At 44.2% G+C, this 16,825-nt stretch overlaps 1 protein-coding gene across 9 annotated transcripts in view; it reads right to left on the minus strand.

The window, feature by feature from the left end:
- N4bp2 (NEDD4 binding protein 2) overlaps nt 1-13,416 on the minus strand; it is an 89,639-nt gene extending 76,223 nt beyond the window's left edge. For 6 of the 9 annotated variants that reach the window (XM_045161152.1, XM_045161151.1, XM_045161155.1 and 3 more), the window contains exons 1-3: nt 13,324-13,416; nt 9,315-9,378; nt 1,051-1,150 (exon numbers count right to left, since the gene is read on the minus strand). In XM_045161152.1, the coding sequence (XP_045017087.1) occupies nt 1,051-1,131 (81 nt within the window). In that variant the 5' untranslated portion in view covers nt 1,132-1,150; nt 9,315-9,378; nt 13,324-13,416. Of the gene's footprint in view, nt 1-1,050; nt 1,151-9,314; nt 9,379-13,323 lie in introns of those variants that run through there. The other 3 variants (XM_045161159.1, XM_045161157.1, XM_045161154.1) reach the window with 1 other exon arrangement.
- Between the last annotated feature and the right edge of the window lie 3,409 nt (nt 13,417-16,825).

Below are 16,825 nucleotides of genomic sequence, written 5' to 3' on the forward strand. Positions count from 1 at the left end.
AGCTCAATGAAGTGTCTATCACACTTTCTTTTCCTTTTTTTTTGATGTATGTATGTTGCTTGATTTTGTGTGTGCATACCTTAAGGAGAGGAGGGGCCTCTCAATACTATGGCATATGTGAGATAAGAGGATAACATTCTCAACAACAACAAAAAAAAAGTAAGTAAAGTAAACTAAAATATTTTTCAAAATAAACCTCACATTTTAAGAATAAGTCTGCTATTTGTAATATATTATGAGCACAATCTTAAACCATTTACCATTATATACTAATGTCCAGAAAGTAACATATTTCTCTAACAATCAAGAAAGCTATTATAAAGCCGAGTGTGGTGGCGCCTGCCTTTAATCCCAGCACTGGGAGGCAGAGGTAGGAGAATTGCCATGAGTTCGAGGCCACCCTGAGACTCCATAGTGAACTCCAGGTCAGCCTGGGCTACAGTGAGACCCTACCTTGAAAAAAAAAAAAAAAGCTACTGTGTCCAGCCATGGTGGTACACTCCTTTAATCTTTAATTCCAGCGCTGCAGAGACAGGCAGAAGGACTGCTGAGAGTTCAAGGACACCTGAAACTAAATAGTGAATTCCAGGTCAGCCTGAGCTAGCTAGAGTGAGACCCTACCTCGAGTTGAAAAAAAAGAAAAAAGAAGCCAGGTATAGTGGTGTACGCCTTTAATCCTTTAATCCTTGAATCCCACTTGGGAGAGGTACAGGTACAAGGATCAGTGGTAAATTCAAGGCCACCCTGAGACTACATAGTGAATTCCAGGTCAGCACGGACTAGAGTGAAACCCTACCTCGAAAAACCAAAAATAATAAAATAAAAAAGAAAGAAACTTCAATACTAAGTGGAAAAAACTGGGACAATAATACAGCTCTATTAATTCTAAGTAGCATATTTTTACACCATCAACTGTTTTACATATTCTAGTAACAAAATATATGGTTTGCCTTTTCATGACAGGTTTTTTCTTTTAATAACTGGAATAAGTAAATTAAAGCTTGAAACTCCAAGTGTAAAATATTCATGGCCTGTGATTTAAATACTTACCGTCTGTCTAGCATTGATTCTATCAATGTGCTTAGTAAGGCCACAGTTGATATCTGCAAATTCTACAGTTCTTCCTACCATCCAGCATAACGTCTTCTTACTACAAAACACAATATTACATATGTTAAAGCAAACATCAAATTATAATTTTTTCTTATTTTTATTTATTTGAGAGAGAGACAGAATCGGCACACTAGCGCCTCCAGCCACTGCAAGCGAACTCGACGCAGGTGCCACCTCGTGCATCTATCTTACGTGGGTTCTAGGGGTTCAAACTTAGGTCCTTTGGCTTTGCAGGCAAGTGCCCGACCTGCTAAACCATCCCTTCAGCCCCAAATTATAATCGTAAATGAATAAAAATTCAAACCACCAAGCCAGGCATGATAGCACATGCCTTTAGCGCCAGCACTTGGAAGACAGAGGTAGGAGGATTGCTGTGAGTTTGAGGCCACCTTGAGACTCCATAGTAAATTCCAGGTCAGCCTGGGCTAGAGAGAGACCCTACCTCAAAAAAAAAAAAAAAATCCAAAACACCTAAAATAGCATAATTATATTCCAACTAGAAACCTATAAAGAAAAATAACAGAAAGCCATCAACTGACACCACTGGAGGTAACTACTCCACTTGGAAAATGTTTGTATAAAAGGAAAACCTAAGCATTTATTCTTCTTTTAAACTAGAACACTGGGCTGCAGATGGCTTAGCAGTTAAGGCACTTACCTGTGAAGCCCAAGAAATCAGGTTCAATTCCCCAAAACCCACATAAACCAGATGCACATGGTGGTCCATGAGTTTGGAGCTCATATCCAGCAGCTTGAGGCCCTGGCATGCCTATTCTCTCTCCTTCCCTTCCTCTTCCCCCCAACCTCATTCTCTCTCTAGTAAATAAAATATTTCAAAAATAAAAATAAACTAGAATACTATCACAAAGTATCCTCAATGAAAAGAAAATCAGAGTCGGGCATGGTGGCGCACGCCTCTAATCCCAGCACTTGGGAGACAGAGGCAGGAGGATCACCATGAGTTTGAGGTCACCCTGAGACTATATAGTGAATTCCAGGTCAGCCTGAGCTAGAGTGAGACCCTACCTCAAAAAAAAAAAAAAAAAAAAATAGTGTTTCATTTTATTGTTCATTTCAGTTGCAGTTGCCTTTTCACTATCCCAAATCCAAGCCCTTGGTCTCTCTTCTCTGGTACCTCTTCCACCTACCTCTGGCTCCCTATAGTCCCACCTGTCCCCTATGTCTATGACTGACCTTGCTGTTGCCTTTTCATCTGTTCAAGAGATTGAAAACAAAATGAGAATGAAAATTAAAAAAAAAAAACCTGTGCAGCGATTTTTTTTCTTTTTAGCTTCACAATTGATAAAATCTAAATAAAGAATTATCAGTGAATGCAACAAGCTTATGTAGTTGGCTACCAGTAATCCAAGCTGAGGGAGGCTGACGCAGAAAGATCAAAGTTGAAGGCCACCAAGACTGTCCCAAACCTTGGCCCGCAAAACAAGAAAAAAAAATAGTCAAAATGGTAAATTTTATTTTAGGATTTGGGGACTGGAAGTAGATTAGCAGTAGAGTGAGTGCTCTGCAAAGCCCTAGGTTTGATCTTCAGCACCACCCAAAAAAAAAAAAAAAAAAAAAAAAGGCCAGGTATGTATGGTGGGCCATGTCCTTAATCCTAGCATTTGGGAGGCTAAATTGAGGCCACCCTGGGCTACAGAGTGAGTTCCAAACTGTCCTAGGCTATAGTGAGAACCTGCCTCAAAAACATTTTAAAAAAGAAAAAAAAACAGGAAAGAAGGACCTAATAGGAATGTTAGGGCTTGCATATAAAATGCCCCTAATAGTTTTATGTGTTGAAGGCTTGGTCCCCAACTGATGCTATTTTGAGACATGGTGGAAACTTTAGGAGGTAATGAATGCCTGGCTAGAGGAAGTAGGTCATCAGGGGGCATTTCATTTGAAGGATATCTTATCTCTGCCTTTCTCTACTTCCACTACTGTCACGAAATGAATGGTTATGCTCTACCCTATGCTACAGCCACCTGCTATTAGGACATTCTGCCTCACCCACAGACATGGAGCCAGTTGAAACCTCAAAAAAAATCATAAACTAAAATGAGTACTTCCTCTCAGTGACAAGAAATCTGACTAACATAAAGAGTTTAATTATAAGAAAAAGAAAAGGCAGCCAGGCATGGTGGCACACACCTTTAATCCTAGCACAAGTAGGAGGATCACCATGAGTTCAAGACTACCCTGAGACTACATAATGAATTCCAGATCAGCCTGGGCTAGAGAACCTACCTCGAAAACCAAAATATAGAGCTGGTTAGATGGCTTAGCAGTTAAAGCACTTGTCTGCAAAGCCGAAGGACCTTAGTTTGATTCCCCAGGACCCACAACATAAGCCAGATACACAAGGTGGCACATGCATCTGGGGATTGTTTGCAGTGGCTGGAGGCCCTGGTGCACCCATTCTCTCTCTCCATCTCTCCCAAATAAATAAATAATTTTTCAAAAGAAAAAGAAAAACCAAAAGAAAGAAAAAAGAAAAGGTCGTTTACCAAGGAAAGAAAATGTTTACCAACAGAAGGTATAGTAAGAAACAAAACAGGGCTAGAAGGGCAGTCAAGGTGGCGCATGCCTTTGATCCCAGCACTCCCAAGGAGACGCAGGAAGATCAGTGAGTTCAAGGGCAGACTAAGACTACACAGTGAATTCCAGGTCAGCCTGGGCTACAATGAGACCCTACCTCAAAAAAAAAAAAAAAAGAAGCAGGGCTGGAAAGATGGCTAAGCAGTTAAGGCATTTGCCTGCAAAGCCTAAGGACCCAGGCTTGATCCCCTAGGAACCACATAAGTCAGGTGCACAAGGTGACGCATGTGTATAGAGTTCATTTGCAGTGGCTGGAGGCACACGTGCGTGCTCGCTTGCTCTCTCTCTCAAATAAATAATTAAATTAAAAGGAATAAAGCAGACAAGAAAATCACAAGTAGAAATCCTGAGAAATTAACTGAATTTAATTATAATTATACAATCACTTAGCAACTTTTTTTTCTAGAAAAGGTCTCACTCTAGCCCAGGCTGACCTAGCACTCACTCTGTATTACCAGGCTGGCCCAAAACTCACAGCAATCCTACTCCCTCTGCCTCCTGAGTGCTGGCATTAAAGGTGTGCATCACCTTAGTTATCAACTCTGAATCTTCTGACAAAACAGCTTTACTGGACCTTTATAATCTCACTAACTATATACTGACTACTCTACCAGGTTCTTTGGACTCACCCCTGACTGTGCATGCATCAGATTCACTCTTCTATTCATCCACTTCTTTTCTCCTAACCACCACTCACCAAAAAAAGCCTCAATCTCTTCTTTAAAAAGTGTAAGAGGGGGACTGGAGAGATGGCTTAGTGAGTAAGGCACTTGCCTGTAAAGCCAAAGGACCCAGATTTGACTACCCAGGACCTATGTAAGCAAGATGCACAAGGAGGCACATGCATCTGGAGTTCGTTTGCAGTGGCTGGAGGCCCTGGTGTGCCCATTCTCTCTCTCTCTCTCTCCCTTTCTCTCTCTCTCTCTCTCTGTGTGTGTATGTGTGTGTGCGCACACACGTGTATCTCTCTCTCAAATAAATAATAAAATCTTAATAGGGGATGGAGAGATGGCTTAGCAGTTAAGACACTTGCCTGCAAAGCCAAAGGACCTAGGTTTGATTCCCAAGGACCCACGTAAGCCAGATGCACAAGGTGGTACATATGTCTGGAGTTCACTGCAACAGCTGGAGAGGCCCTGGCATGCCCATTCTCTCCACCACCACCCCCCCTCCTCTCCCCCTTCCCCCCCCCCCCGCCGCCCCGCATCTCTCTCAAACAAATAAAATAAAATAAAACAAAACAGGGATCAGGGCTGGAGAGATGGCTTAGCAGTTAAGGCACTTGCCAACAAAGCCAAAGGACCCATGTTTCATTCCTCAGTATCCACGTAAAGTCAGATGCACAAGGTGGTGCACGCGTCTGGAGTTCTTTGCAGTGGCTGGAGGCCCTGGCATGCCCATTCTCTCTCCCTCTCTATCTGCTTCTGTGTGTGTGTGTGTGTGTGTGTGTGTGTGTGTGTGTGTGTCAAATAAGCAAATAAAGAATGTTTTCAAATTAGAAAAACAATTATAAGAGGTCCAAATCTCAGCATTAAAGAATTGTCTAAGCCAGAAATGGTGGCGCACGCCTTTAATCCCAGCACTTGGGAGGCAGAGGTAGGAGGATCACTGTGAGTTCAAGGCCACCCTGAAAGACTACATGGTGAATTTCAGGTAAGCCTGGACTAGAGTGAAACTCTACCTCGAAAAACCAAAACTAAAAAGAATTGTCTGAAAATTTTCTCAATGTACCCAAAATTGATAATGACTGGTGGAATTCTTAACTCAGACTAACCAAACTCCTAATATTTTTCCTGTACACTGGTGATGATTCAATCTCCTAATAGTTTATATTTTTTATTTTTAACTTTAAGCTTTCCCAACTCCATGATCCAATAAAATGCACCCCACTTCTTACCCCCAACATCTACAGTACTACTCCCTTATGTTCAACTTCATTTTCTATGGTTTCAGTTACTCAATAGTGGTCTGAAAATATTAAATGGAAAACTCTAAAATAGGCAATTCATATGTTCTAAACTGTGCACCATTATAAGGTTTACTTGAACACAAGCACTGGGATACCATGACAGTGGATCTGGTAACTCAGACGGCTACTGAGTGACCAATGGGCAGCTACTGAGTGGATATGTTGACAGAGAGATGATGCAGACCCTGCTAAGCAAGAGCAAAATGGCAGCAGACTTCATCAAACTGCCCAGACCAGCTCTCCGCAAGCTGCATGTGGTGATGCACTTACACACCTGTAATCTCAGCACTTCGAAAACAGAACCAGAAGAATTTCTCCAAGTAACAGGCCAGCCTATCTACATAGTGCATTTCTGGCAAAGTAGGGCTACACACCAAAAACCTCGCCTCAAAAAAAAAAAAAAAAAAGCCGGGCCTGATGGTACACACCTTTAATCCAAGTACTCAGAAAACAGAGGTGGGTGGATCATTGTGAAATCAAGGCCAGCCTGGGACTACGGTGTAAGTGCCAAGTCAGCCTGGGCTAGAGCGAGACCCTAACTCGGAAAAAAATGACCTCAGGCTATGGGGAAAACACATATTTACTTTCAAACCACCACAGTTAATTATTTGGGTTGTGTTTGAGACAGGGTATCATACAGCCCTAGATGACCTAAAATTAGTATAGCTGGGGATAACCTTAAACCCCCAATCCTCCTGCCTCAACCTCTTCCTCCAATGGGAAGGATTATAATCACACACTACCATGCTCAGCCTCCAGTTAGTTTCTCGATGTTATCTAAAACCACCTCACAATCTGTTTCACAATGCATACTTTATATGTCTGTAGTAATATTAGTAATCTTAGTAATATTCCTAATCTCATTAAAAGATGCTCCCCCAGTGGATCATCATATTGCTAGTGAAATAATACTTACTTCCCTACTTTCATTAACTATGCTCCCTTTTAAAAAATTATTCATTTCAGAGAGAGACGCAAATAGATAGAGGATTGGCAGATAATAGATGATAAATTAGGGCTGAAGAGATGGCTTAGCGGTTAAGCACTTGCCTGTGAAGCCTAAGGACCCCAGTTTGAGGCTCGGTTCCCCAGGTCCCACGTTAGCCAGATGCACAAGGGGGCGCACGCGTCTGGAGTTCGTTTGCACTGGCTGGAGGCCCTGGTACACCCATTCTCTTTCTCTCTCTCTCTCTCTCTCTGCCTTTCTCTGTGTCTGTCACTCTTAAATAGATAAATAAAAAATGAACCAAAAAAACTTTTTTAAAAAATAGATGATAAATTGATTGATAGAGACAGACAGACAAAGTATATGTGTGCCAGGGCCTCTAGCCACCACAAACTCCAGAGGCATGCACCAATATGTTTATCTGGCTTACTAGGTCCTGGAGAATCGAACCTGGGTCATTAGGCTTCACAGGCAAGTGCCTTAAACACTAAGCCATCTCTCCAGCCCTTTTTTTTTTAAACAGGGGGGGATTTAGATTTTTTTTTAATACATTTTATTTATTTATTTATTTGAGCAAGACAAAGAGGTGGGGGGAGGGGGAGAGAGAGAATATGGGCACACCAGGACCTCCAGCCACTGCAAATGAACTCCAGACGCATGCACCACCTTGTGCATCTGGTCTACGTGGGTCCTGGAGAGCTGAATCTGGGTCCTATGGCTTTGCAGGCAAGTGCCTTAACTGCTAAGCCATCTCTCCAGAGGACACCCCCCCCCCACCGCCATGCTCCTTTTTTTTTTTCTTTTTGGTTTTTCGAAGTAGGGTCTCACTCTCACTCTAACCCAGGCTGACCTGGAATTCACTATGGAGTCTCAGGGTGGCCTTGAAGTCACGGCAATCCTCCTACCTCTGCCTCCCAAGTGTTGGGATTAAAGGCATGTGCCACCACGCCTGGCCCCATGCTCCTTTTTGAAGCCATCATTTCCATCATTTGACCTTGTCTTATTTCATGGATACATTTTTGTTCCTCTATCTCCATTGTTCCTCCAAACCACATCTCCAAGTTCCTTTTCTCTTTTCCTACTTATTCTGTTTTCCCTTTGTAACTCTGAGATCATGAAGAGAGAGAGAGAGAGAGAAAGTGTGTGTATGTTTTATTTTAGTTATTTATTTGACAGAAACAAAAAGGCAGAGAGAGAGAGAATGAGAGAGAAAGGGAATGGGCATGCCAGGGCCTCCAGCCACTGCAAATGAACTCCAGACATATGAGCCACCTTGTGCATCTGGCTTTCATGGGTCCTGGGGAATTGAACCTGGGTCCTTTGGCTTTGCAGGCAAGCGCCTTAACCACTAAACCATCTCTCCAGCCTAAGAGTATATTTTGTATATACCTAATATCAGTAGAGTGCTTGGTACATGACAGCCAAATCAATATTTATAGAGTAAAGAAACAATGCATATAGTACATACAGAGGTTCAGTTTGGAATATATCCCCTGTGGATAACGGGGAATTGTTTATTCTACTGGATTTTCTCTGACCCTCAATCTCTTTCATGGATTCATTTCCTCCAGTTTACTCTTTCTATGTCCTTGCTCCTCCTGGGTTCTGTCCCCAACCTTTTGTTCCCTCACTTTTTTGGTTCATCAGCATTCAAGCTTCAACATCTGTAACTGACTCCCAGAAAGAATTCTCTCCAAAGTTCAGTAAACTGCCTGAGAGACATAGTCATGTGGCTATTAGTCAAGCCCAAAAGGCTCAATTTAGAAATTTTTCAATGACTCTATAGCTTTTCAACATCAAGTTCCACCTCTTCGGTAATATACTTAATTTAAAGAGTTCTACAAACTGGTCCCTTTTCTTACCAGAGAGCCTCCTAGTCCTCTAACTCAAGTACACTACTCCACTCCAATCTAAACATTGGTTTCCAGGCTGGAGACATGGCTCAGCAGATAAGACACTTGCCTGCAAAGCATGACAGCCTGGGTTCAATTCCCCAGAATCTACATAAAGCCAGATGCACAAAGTAGTGCACACGCTTGGAGTTCACTTACAGTGGCAAAAGGCCCTGACATCCCCATGCTTGCTCAGTCTCTCTCTCTCTCTCTTCCTCTCCTTGCAAACAAATAAATAAATATTTGTTTTTTATGGCAAGGTAAGCCAGTATCACATCTCTATGTCTCCATACATGCTCAGTCCAGAATTTCTTCTATCCCACCCCACCAAAACCTTATGTCTTGGCTCACTTAATTTTCTTTCAGGAAAGTTTTCCACTCCCCACTGAAAATTAGGCATACCTTTTTCTTAGCAATTTTGTGTGTGTGTGTTGCATGTGCACAGCATTTCAAATGTGTATGCAGGTGTGTATGGAGGCCAGAGGTTGATATCAGGTTGACGCAGGGTCTCTTGTTGAACCTGGAGCTCACCTGATCCTCTATTTCTGCCTCCCCAGGACTGGAATAACAGACACAAACCACCATGCCTGGCTTTTATGTGGGTGCTAAGGAGCTGAACTCATGAACTCAGTACTAAATGGCAAGCACTTTACCAACTGAGCCATTTCCCCAGCCCCAGCACCTTAATATTTACACTCTGTAGGTGATGTGTATATTATTTAGCAAAGAGTTCAATGAGTATGTTATATGCTAGCACAAGCCAAAATACAAATTTAGTTCTTTAAAATATTATACTTACCATATCAGTACCTGGCATACTCAGGTCCATAATACAGAATATCTCTCTACCACAAGTAAAGTACCTACAAAAATAAATTCATAATCAAAAAAGGGATCAAAAATGACAATGGGACTGGAGAAATGGTTTAGTGGTTAAGGCATCTGCCTGCAAAACTTAATGACCCAGGTTTGATTCCCCAGTACCCACATAAGCCAGACCCACCCTCAAGGTGGCGCATGCACCTGCTGTTCATTTGCAGGGAGTGGAGGCCCTGGCACACCCATTCTCTCTATATATCTGCCTCTCCCCCCACCCCGCAATAAGTAATAAAATAATTTTAAAATAAATAAAAATGACAACAGTTGGGTTTTTTTTTTAATCTGTCCTGAATTCCTTTATACCATCAGAGGTCAGTTTTCTACTAAGACATCCCTGGACATGTAAGTAACATCACATAAACTAGGAAAAGCCTCTGAAATAAGGCTCTAAGTAAACAAGCCTGTGCTCTCAGGAAACAAGCCCCATGGTCTGAAGGAGGAGGAATGAACCTTATATCCACAAACTAAGAACAAGAAGGGCCTAGCTAAAGACAAGTTCTTACCCTACCTACCGATAGCTATCTACCATACAATTTCTGTTTTATAGTCATATGAACGAGGAACTATTTTCCCTCACAGGCCACTTGTGGCACTTGAACTCCAAAAAGTCTTAGTAACAGGGAGACTGACTAGATGGAAATTAGATGACAAAGAGTATTTTTCATTGATCTACCATATGACCCAGCTATAGCACTCCTAGGCGTATATCCGAAGGACTCATCTCATTTCCTTAGAAGTATGTGCTCAACCATGTTTATTGCTGTTCAATTTATAATAGCTGGGAAATGGAACCAGCCTAGATGTCCCTCAACTGACGAGTGGATAATGAAGATGTGGCACATTTATACAATGGAGTTCTACTCAGTGGTAAAGAAAAATGAAGTTATGAAATTTGCAGAAAAATGGATGGATCTGGAAAGGCTTATACTAAGTGAGGTAACCCAGGCCCAGAAAGCCAAGCACCACATGTTCTCCCTCATATGTGGATCCTGGCTACGGATGATTGGGCTTCTGTGTGAGAAGGAAAAAACTCAGTAGCAGAGGCCAGTAAGTTAAAAAGGAGACATAAAGGGAAGAGAAAGGAGGGGAGGTGGGTACTTAATAGGTTGGTATTGTGTAGATGTAAGTAGAATGATTGAGATGGGGACAGGATATGACGGAGAATGGAATTTCAAAGGGAAAGTGGAGGGGGAAGGTATTACCATGGGATATTTTTTTATAATCATGGAAAATGTTAATAAAAATTGAGAAAAAAAGATACGGGGGGATATAAAGGTTTACCAAAAAAAAGGGGGGGGCATGGTGGCACACCCCTTTAATCCCAGCACTTAGGAGGCAGAAGGAGGAGGACTGCCAAGAGTTCAAGGCCACCCTGAGACAACACTGTGAATTGAATTCCAGGTCAGCATGGGCTAAAAAATCAAGACCCTACATTGAAGAAAAAAAAAAAAAAAAAAAAAAAGCCAGGTGTGGTGGCACACTCAGGAGGCAGAGGTAGGAAGATGGCCGTGAGTTTGAGGCCACCTGAGATTACATAGTGAATTTCAGGTCAGTCTGGGCTAGAGTGAGACCCTACCTTGAAAAACAAAAAGGAAAGAGTCTGGGGAGATGGCTTAGCAGTTAAGGCATTTATTTGCCTAGGAAATGAAAGGACCCAGGTTTGATTCCACAATACCCACGTAAAGCCAGATGCACAAGAGGGCACATGTGGTACATGCGTCTGGAGTTGGTCTGCAGTAACTGGAGGCTCTGGAGCACCGATTATCCCTCTGTGTGTCTCTTTCTCTCTCTCAACCCCTGCTGGATTCCCCAGGACCCACATAAGCCAGATGGCCAAGGAGGCACATGTCTGGAGTTTGTTTGCAGTGGCTGAGGCCCTGGTGCTCCCATCCTCCCTCCCTCCCTCCCCCCATCTCTTTCCCCTAAATAAATAAAAATAAAATATTTTAAAAACCGACCAAGCCATGTGCGGTGGCACACGCCTTTAATTCCAGCACTGGGGAGGCAGAGGTAGGAGGATTGCCCTGAGTTCGAGGCCACCCTGAGACTCCCTAGTGAATTCCAGGTCAGCCTGGGCTAGTGTGGGGCCCTACCTCAAAGAAAAAAAAAAAGAGAGACCCTAATTTTTAAAAGATGCACCTACATTTCTACTGACCTCCACTGTGTACAAGAAATAGACTTTTAAAATAACTCATGCCCATTTTTCTATGAAGTTCAGTAATGCCATCTGTCCCTTTCAAAGGAACTAAAGCCAACAGGTGCATAAGCTGGCATTACTAAGCACTGCGTGCTCATTTGCAGGGGAGGGGCTTGTTGTTTTGCAGGTTAGTCTTTGTTGTTAACTAAATCATAGCCTCTCCACAGAAGAGCAGCCATTTTTTTCCTATTCTTCCCACCATCTTCACCACTGTACCCCCCATCCTCACACAGCCCGTAAATAATGAAGACGTTGGCATGGTAACTAAAAATTGATTTCATTTTTGACCTTTAATAAGGAACGAAAGAAGGAAAATTAAGCCACACTTATCAAAATACAAAAACGCATGTTTACATTTCTTATAGCAAGCAAGAATTCTTCCAGTTAAAACTGTAGGATGAGGGTCAAAGTGAATCAAAGAAGACAACTAGTTTGAGAGAAAGCTAAAAACACTAAAAACGGGATGATTCTGGTATCAAGGGATACTGTGTTTCTAAAAGGAAAAAGGAAAAAGAAAAGACGACATGGGAGAAGAGAGGCAGCTGCAAATCGGTCATTGTTTTCTAAGAGGCCAGCCAGGTTCATCTCCGGGATATTCCTCCCTGAGCTCCCTCCACCAATCGCCAGCTTTCCTGAGTTTAACCAGTCTCCAGGCAAGGCGCGCTTCCTGATTGGCTTAAAGATGTCGAGTAGAAAAACCAGCCAATCCTTCCCTAGTCACAACTGTGCTATGGAGACATTACAACCACTGCATGGCAAGAATGTGTACAAACCTGTTCGGACCACCAACCTCAGAGGCTACTTCTAAGGACCGCTGCCGAAAGAGTGGTTCTCTAAAACCAGCCCCGACTCTCGTCTGCCACGTACTTCTTTTTTATCATTATTATTATCATTCCTCTAGCTCTCTTTCTCCAGGACTATAGTAGTAATCAAAAGCATGAGGGATGAAAAACTCTGCCCCCGGTATGACTCACTCAATGGAAGCTGGATGTCCAGAGAGCTCGGGCAGAATATAAGAAAGGGGGGGGGGTGGCTGGAGGACGGTCCCCAGTGACGCCCGAAGTTAAGGACGGGACGAGGGTGAACAGACGCACGGAAACCCAAAGGCGGCAAACGGCTCCCCACAACTATCGCACACAACCGCGATCGGTGGAGCTGGGGAAGTTGGGGGGGGGGGCGGGTGGATGGTTGGAAGAAGCGAGTCCATAATAAACAGCTGGACGGGGACTACGTGCTCGGGAAGGTGGCTTCAAGTTCCCAGAAGGCACGTCCTGGGAAACACCGGAGCGCTCGCAGGGGGAGGAAGGCGGGGATGCAAGGTCAAGTCCGGGCGGGCAGGCACCGGGGGAGGGAGCACGGCGACCGGAGAGGTGTGTCCCGCAGCCTGGAGGCCGGCCAGGCGCGCTGGAGGCTGGGGGAGGACGCGGCCGCGGTGCCCGCCTTCACCCGGCCTCGGGTCTGCGCGCCAGGGCCCGCCTCCCTCCCTCCCTCCTTCCCTCCCTCCCTCTCGCTTCCCCCGTGTCCGGCGCCGTGGGGACCCTCTGCCGGCCCGCGTCGGGTCTGGACGTTCGGGGCTCGCTTTTGGCGGGGACCCCGGTTTTGTTTGTCTTTTTTTTTTTTTTTTTGGCAAGGCGATCCTGGATTATGGGGAGTGGATGGGGTCCTTCCAACGACCCCCCCCCATCTCCTTCGCCCGACACGCCGCCCAGTCCTCCCGCTCGGTCGTCTTTACCTGCTCGTGCACAACGTCGAGGCCCGCGGGGAGGGGGCGGGCAGGAGGGCCGCGTCGTCGAGGCAGCAGCGACCCGCCGCCACCGCCGCTTCGCCAGCCTTTCCCGCCGTCGCCGTGTCCGCGGCGCTGTCCCGGGCGGCGCGGCCGCGGCGGTGGAGGTGGAGCGGGGCGGGCGGGAGACGCGCGCCGAGCACGGCGACGAGGAGCGCGCCCGCCCCGGCCGCCCGCGCGGGGACACACTGCCGCTCTCCGTCGGGCCCGGGAAGAGCAGCCTGGCGGGCCCGGGGCACGCCGCGCCGGGGCGGGAGGACGGCCGTGTGCGGTGTGTGGCGTGTGTGTGTGTGTGTGCGCGCGTGGGGAGGGGTCTCGGCCGCAATGGCTGCCACGTCGCCCTCCGGCCTCTCTCCTCTTTCCACTCCTCGGTCCGCCCCGTGAGGCCCGGCCCCGGTTTGGGGGCGGGAGGGGGGGGGTGGAGGTGGGAAGGGATGACCCGAACCCGCGGACTCTGGCCCCGCGAGTTCCCCCCGCCGCCGCCGCCGCCGCTTCTGCCCGCCCGGAAGTTCCCTCCCCACCACCTCGAGCTTGGAGGGTCAGGATTTCGGGGGGCCACCAGCCCCCAGTCCGGAATGACTGACGGCCAACATAAACAATGGGGTTGTACACACCGCGGGGACGAGCACACTCACACACACACACACCCCTCAACAACACAAAAAAAAAAAAAAAACCACCAAGGTCGCTCTGGCCGCGGGGAGTGCGAAGGGACTCGGCCGGGCGATTCCGGAGCTGCCCCGTTGGGACTTCCCGCCCACCATAGTCAAGGGCCACGCGAGAGAAAAAAAAAAAAAAAAAAGACCCGCGACCCGGACGGAGGCTGCCAGGTCCCAATCCGCGCAGCCTGCCGACTTGAAATCCGGACACACTGGCCCGGAGCTCCCCAAGGGGGAGGGGGAGGAAAAAAAAAAAAAATACGCGTGCAGCGGCCGCTGCCTCGCTGGAGCTGGAGTTGTTGAGGTGCCGAGAGAAAGCAACCGCGTTCCCCCATTGCCGATCGCTGGATGACTAACCTGATCCCTAAGCCTGCTCCATTTTTTTCCCCCCTCCCCTTGTACTCTGCCTTCCCTGTTGTATTTGTTCTGGGATCTGACATGAAACGTACAGCGCTTTCGGAGTAGGAAAAAAAAAAAAAAAAAATGTTTCCCCCTGGCCTGCTGATGGATGATGATGGTGCTGGGTGGTTTGGCCTTCCCTCCCCACTCTCTTCGCAGTTACTTTGTAATTCCTCTCGCTCTGTCTTTCGTAGAAGAAAGAAAATGACCTCCTGATAAAGTATTTCTTTACATCGAAGAGGAAAAGGTATTCTGTGTCAATGTTGTTAGGGCAGGCGCTTTAAACTGAGTGTAAATTGGGAGAAAGTACGAGTGGAAAAAAAAAAAATTTTTTTTCTGTATTTTGTCCGGTTGGAACATCTCACACTCATTGAGAAAGAACATTCTTGTGGTTTCTCTAGAAACCAGTAATATTTATTTAAGTAGAGTCTTCAGGTCTTCAGAATGGTAAATTTCTGATGAAATCACCCGAACAGAAGGAAAAAAAAAAAGAAGTACAAAGGAGAATTTTCCTTTTTTTTGTAATCGTCTTTAAAAAATAACCTTCAGTTGCGGTGTTAAGGGTTCGTTTGCAACAGCTGGGAGGCTCTGGCGTGCCTATTCTATCACTCTCTGCTTGCAAATAAATAAGTTTTTTAAACATGCTGTTCAAACACCTTTATTAATCAAATGTTAAAAACAAAAAATTTGTAATGACCCAGGATCCCAAGTATAAATAGCTATGGCTGGGAACCTGACATTAACTAAGCTAAGCAGCTATTAAAACACTAATAACTGTAATATATGCCACTTTTGAAATGAAGTAACTCTAGTAATTATAAACTTCAAACAAATCTAGAAAACTGATATTAATTCCGTTCATATGAAGTATATTCAACATAATAAAAACATAAATTCTTGATTTTCCTCTGAACATCTGCTACTTTATCTTAAGTCTGAACAATAATAAAATACCCTAATATTGAAGAAAATAGTTCAAAGTACAAAGACAAAACCCAAGCTAAATATTGTTTTTCATTTTCTTACTATGTCTAGTGAAACGATTCAATGCCATCAAATGAGGAACAAAGCAATCTTTAGTCAACATTCACAATGCCAGCCTTCCTTTATGAATAGTTAGAAGAGCACCTCCTTCCTTATTGGTTCAAATTCTAAGCCAATAGGAAAAGTACAACACATCTTTGAAAGGGTTAGACACCATTAGGTTAGTGCATGAAATAAATGGATTGTGTGTTTGGCTCATTCTCGTTCAAGTTGATGTGTTTTATCATTTCCAAGAGATTTAAGAATCTGGATTACAAAAAATAAAGATTATGGATTACTATCTGGATGTGGGCAGTAATCCCATTCACATTCTGCTCCCTGTAATCTTTTAGCTGGCTATGTTACAATTGATTATAATCAATTCTATGGCCATACTATTTCTCTAAAATGCAGGTTAATATGTGATAGCAAAATGCCTACTACCTAACAATTTAAATAAGGTAAATAACTAAAATATATTTTAAAAAATAAGGTGAGTGCATCCTGGCATTGTAGTTGAAAATCTTGCCCTTAAGGAAATAACAAGTTTGTGTTTTGGAAAATATCTTTGACTTTCGTAATGTAAAGTGACAAGACATTGTAAGTAAACCTTTGATTGTATTTCTCTATAGCTAATTTTGGCCTGTTTAACAGCTAAATTCTAAACATGTTCTTGCTTATTCATGTTTATATTAGGAACATCGGTATGATTTCCTTCCAACCAAGAGTAATCTGTACCACCTTCCTATTGATATGACTTGGAGCATTCTGCTTAATTATAGATATTTGCATATTTATAATCTCCCTTACTGGATTAGCAATTCCTTTATGATAGGTTGTTTCCCTAAATGCAGAGCCTTCTACAAAAAAAAAGGCTTCATGGCTGTGTGCTGGGTGAAATGAAGAGTAAGCATTACTCTTGACATAGCACATGGCAAATTCAAAGAAACTGTGTCTCCAAGCCCAGTGTGGTGGCGCACGCCTTTAATTCCAGCACCCAGGAGGCAAAGGTAGGAGGGTTGTCATGAGTTCAAGGCCAGCCTGGGACTATACAGTCAGTTCCAGGTCAGCTTGGGCTACAGTGACATCTCCCTCAAAAGAAAATAAATGAAAAACTATGTTTTTTTTTTTCATTACATAGTAGCTGATAAGTATTTTTTTTCTTTCATTCCTAATTAAGCCTAAAATTATTGCTAAAACTTTACTAAGAGAAAGTAGAACCACCATGCACTGAACCCTCATGCTTTCTCACTGAAGTGGAATAAGGATTGGGTTATCTCATAGCTCAGTGATACAGTACTTGCCTCATGTCTATGAAGCTCTAGTACTTCAAATTTTAAGTAAATCTAACAGAAACTGAATAGTAAAAG

Source organism: Jaculus jaculus, chromosome 11 (genome assembly GCF_020740685.1).
Source record: "Jaculus jaculus isolate mJacJac1 chromosome 11, mJacJac1.mat.Y.cur, whole genome shotgun sequence".
Lineage (NCBI taxonomy): Eukaryota > Metazoa > Chordata > Mammalia > Rodentia > Dipodidae > Jaculus > Jaculus jaculus.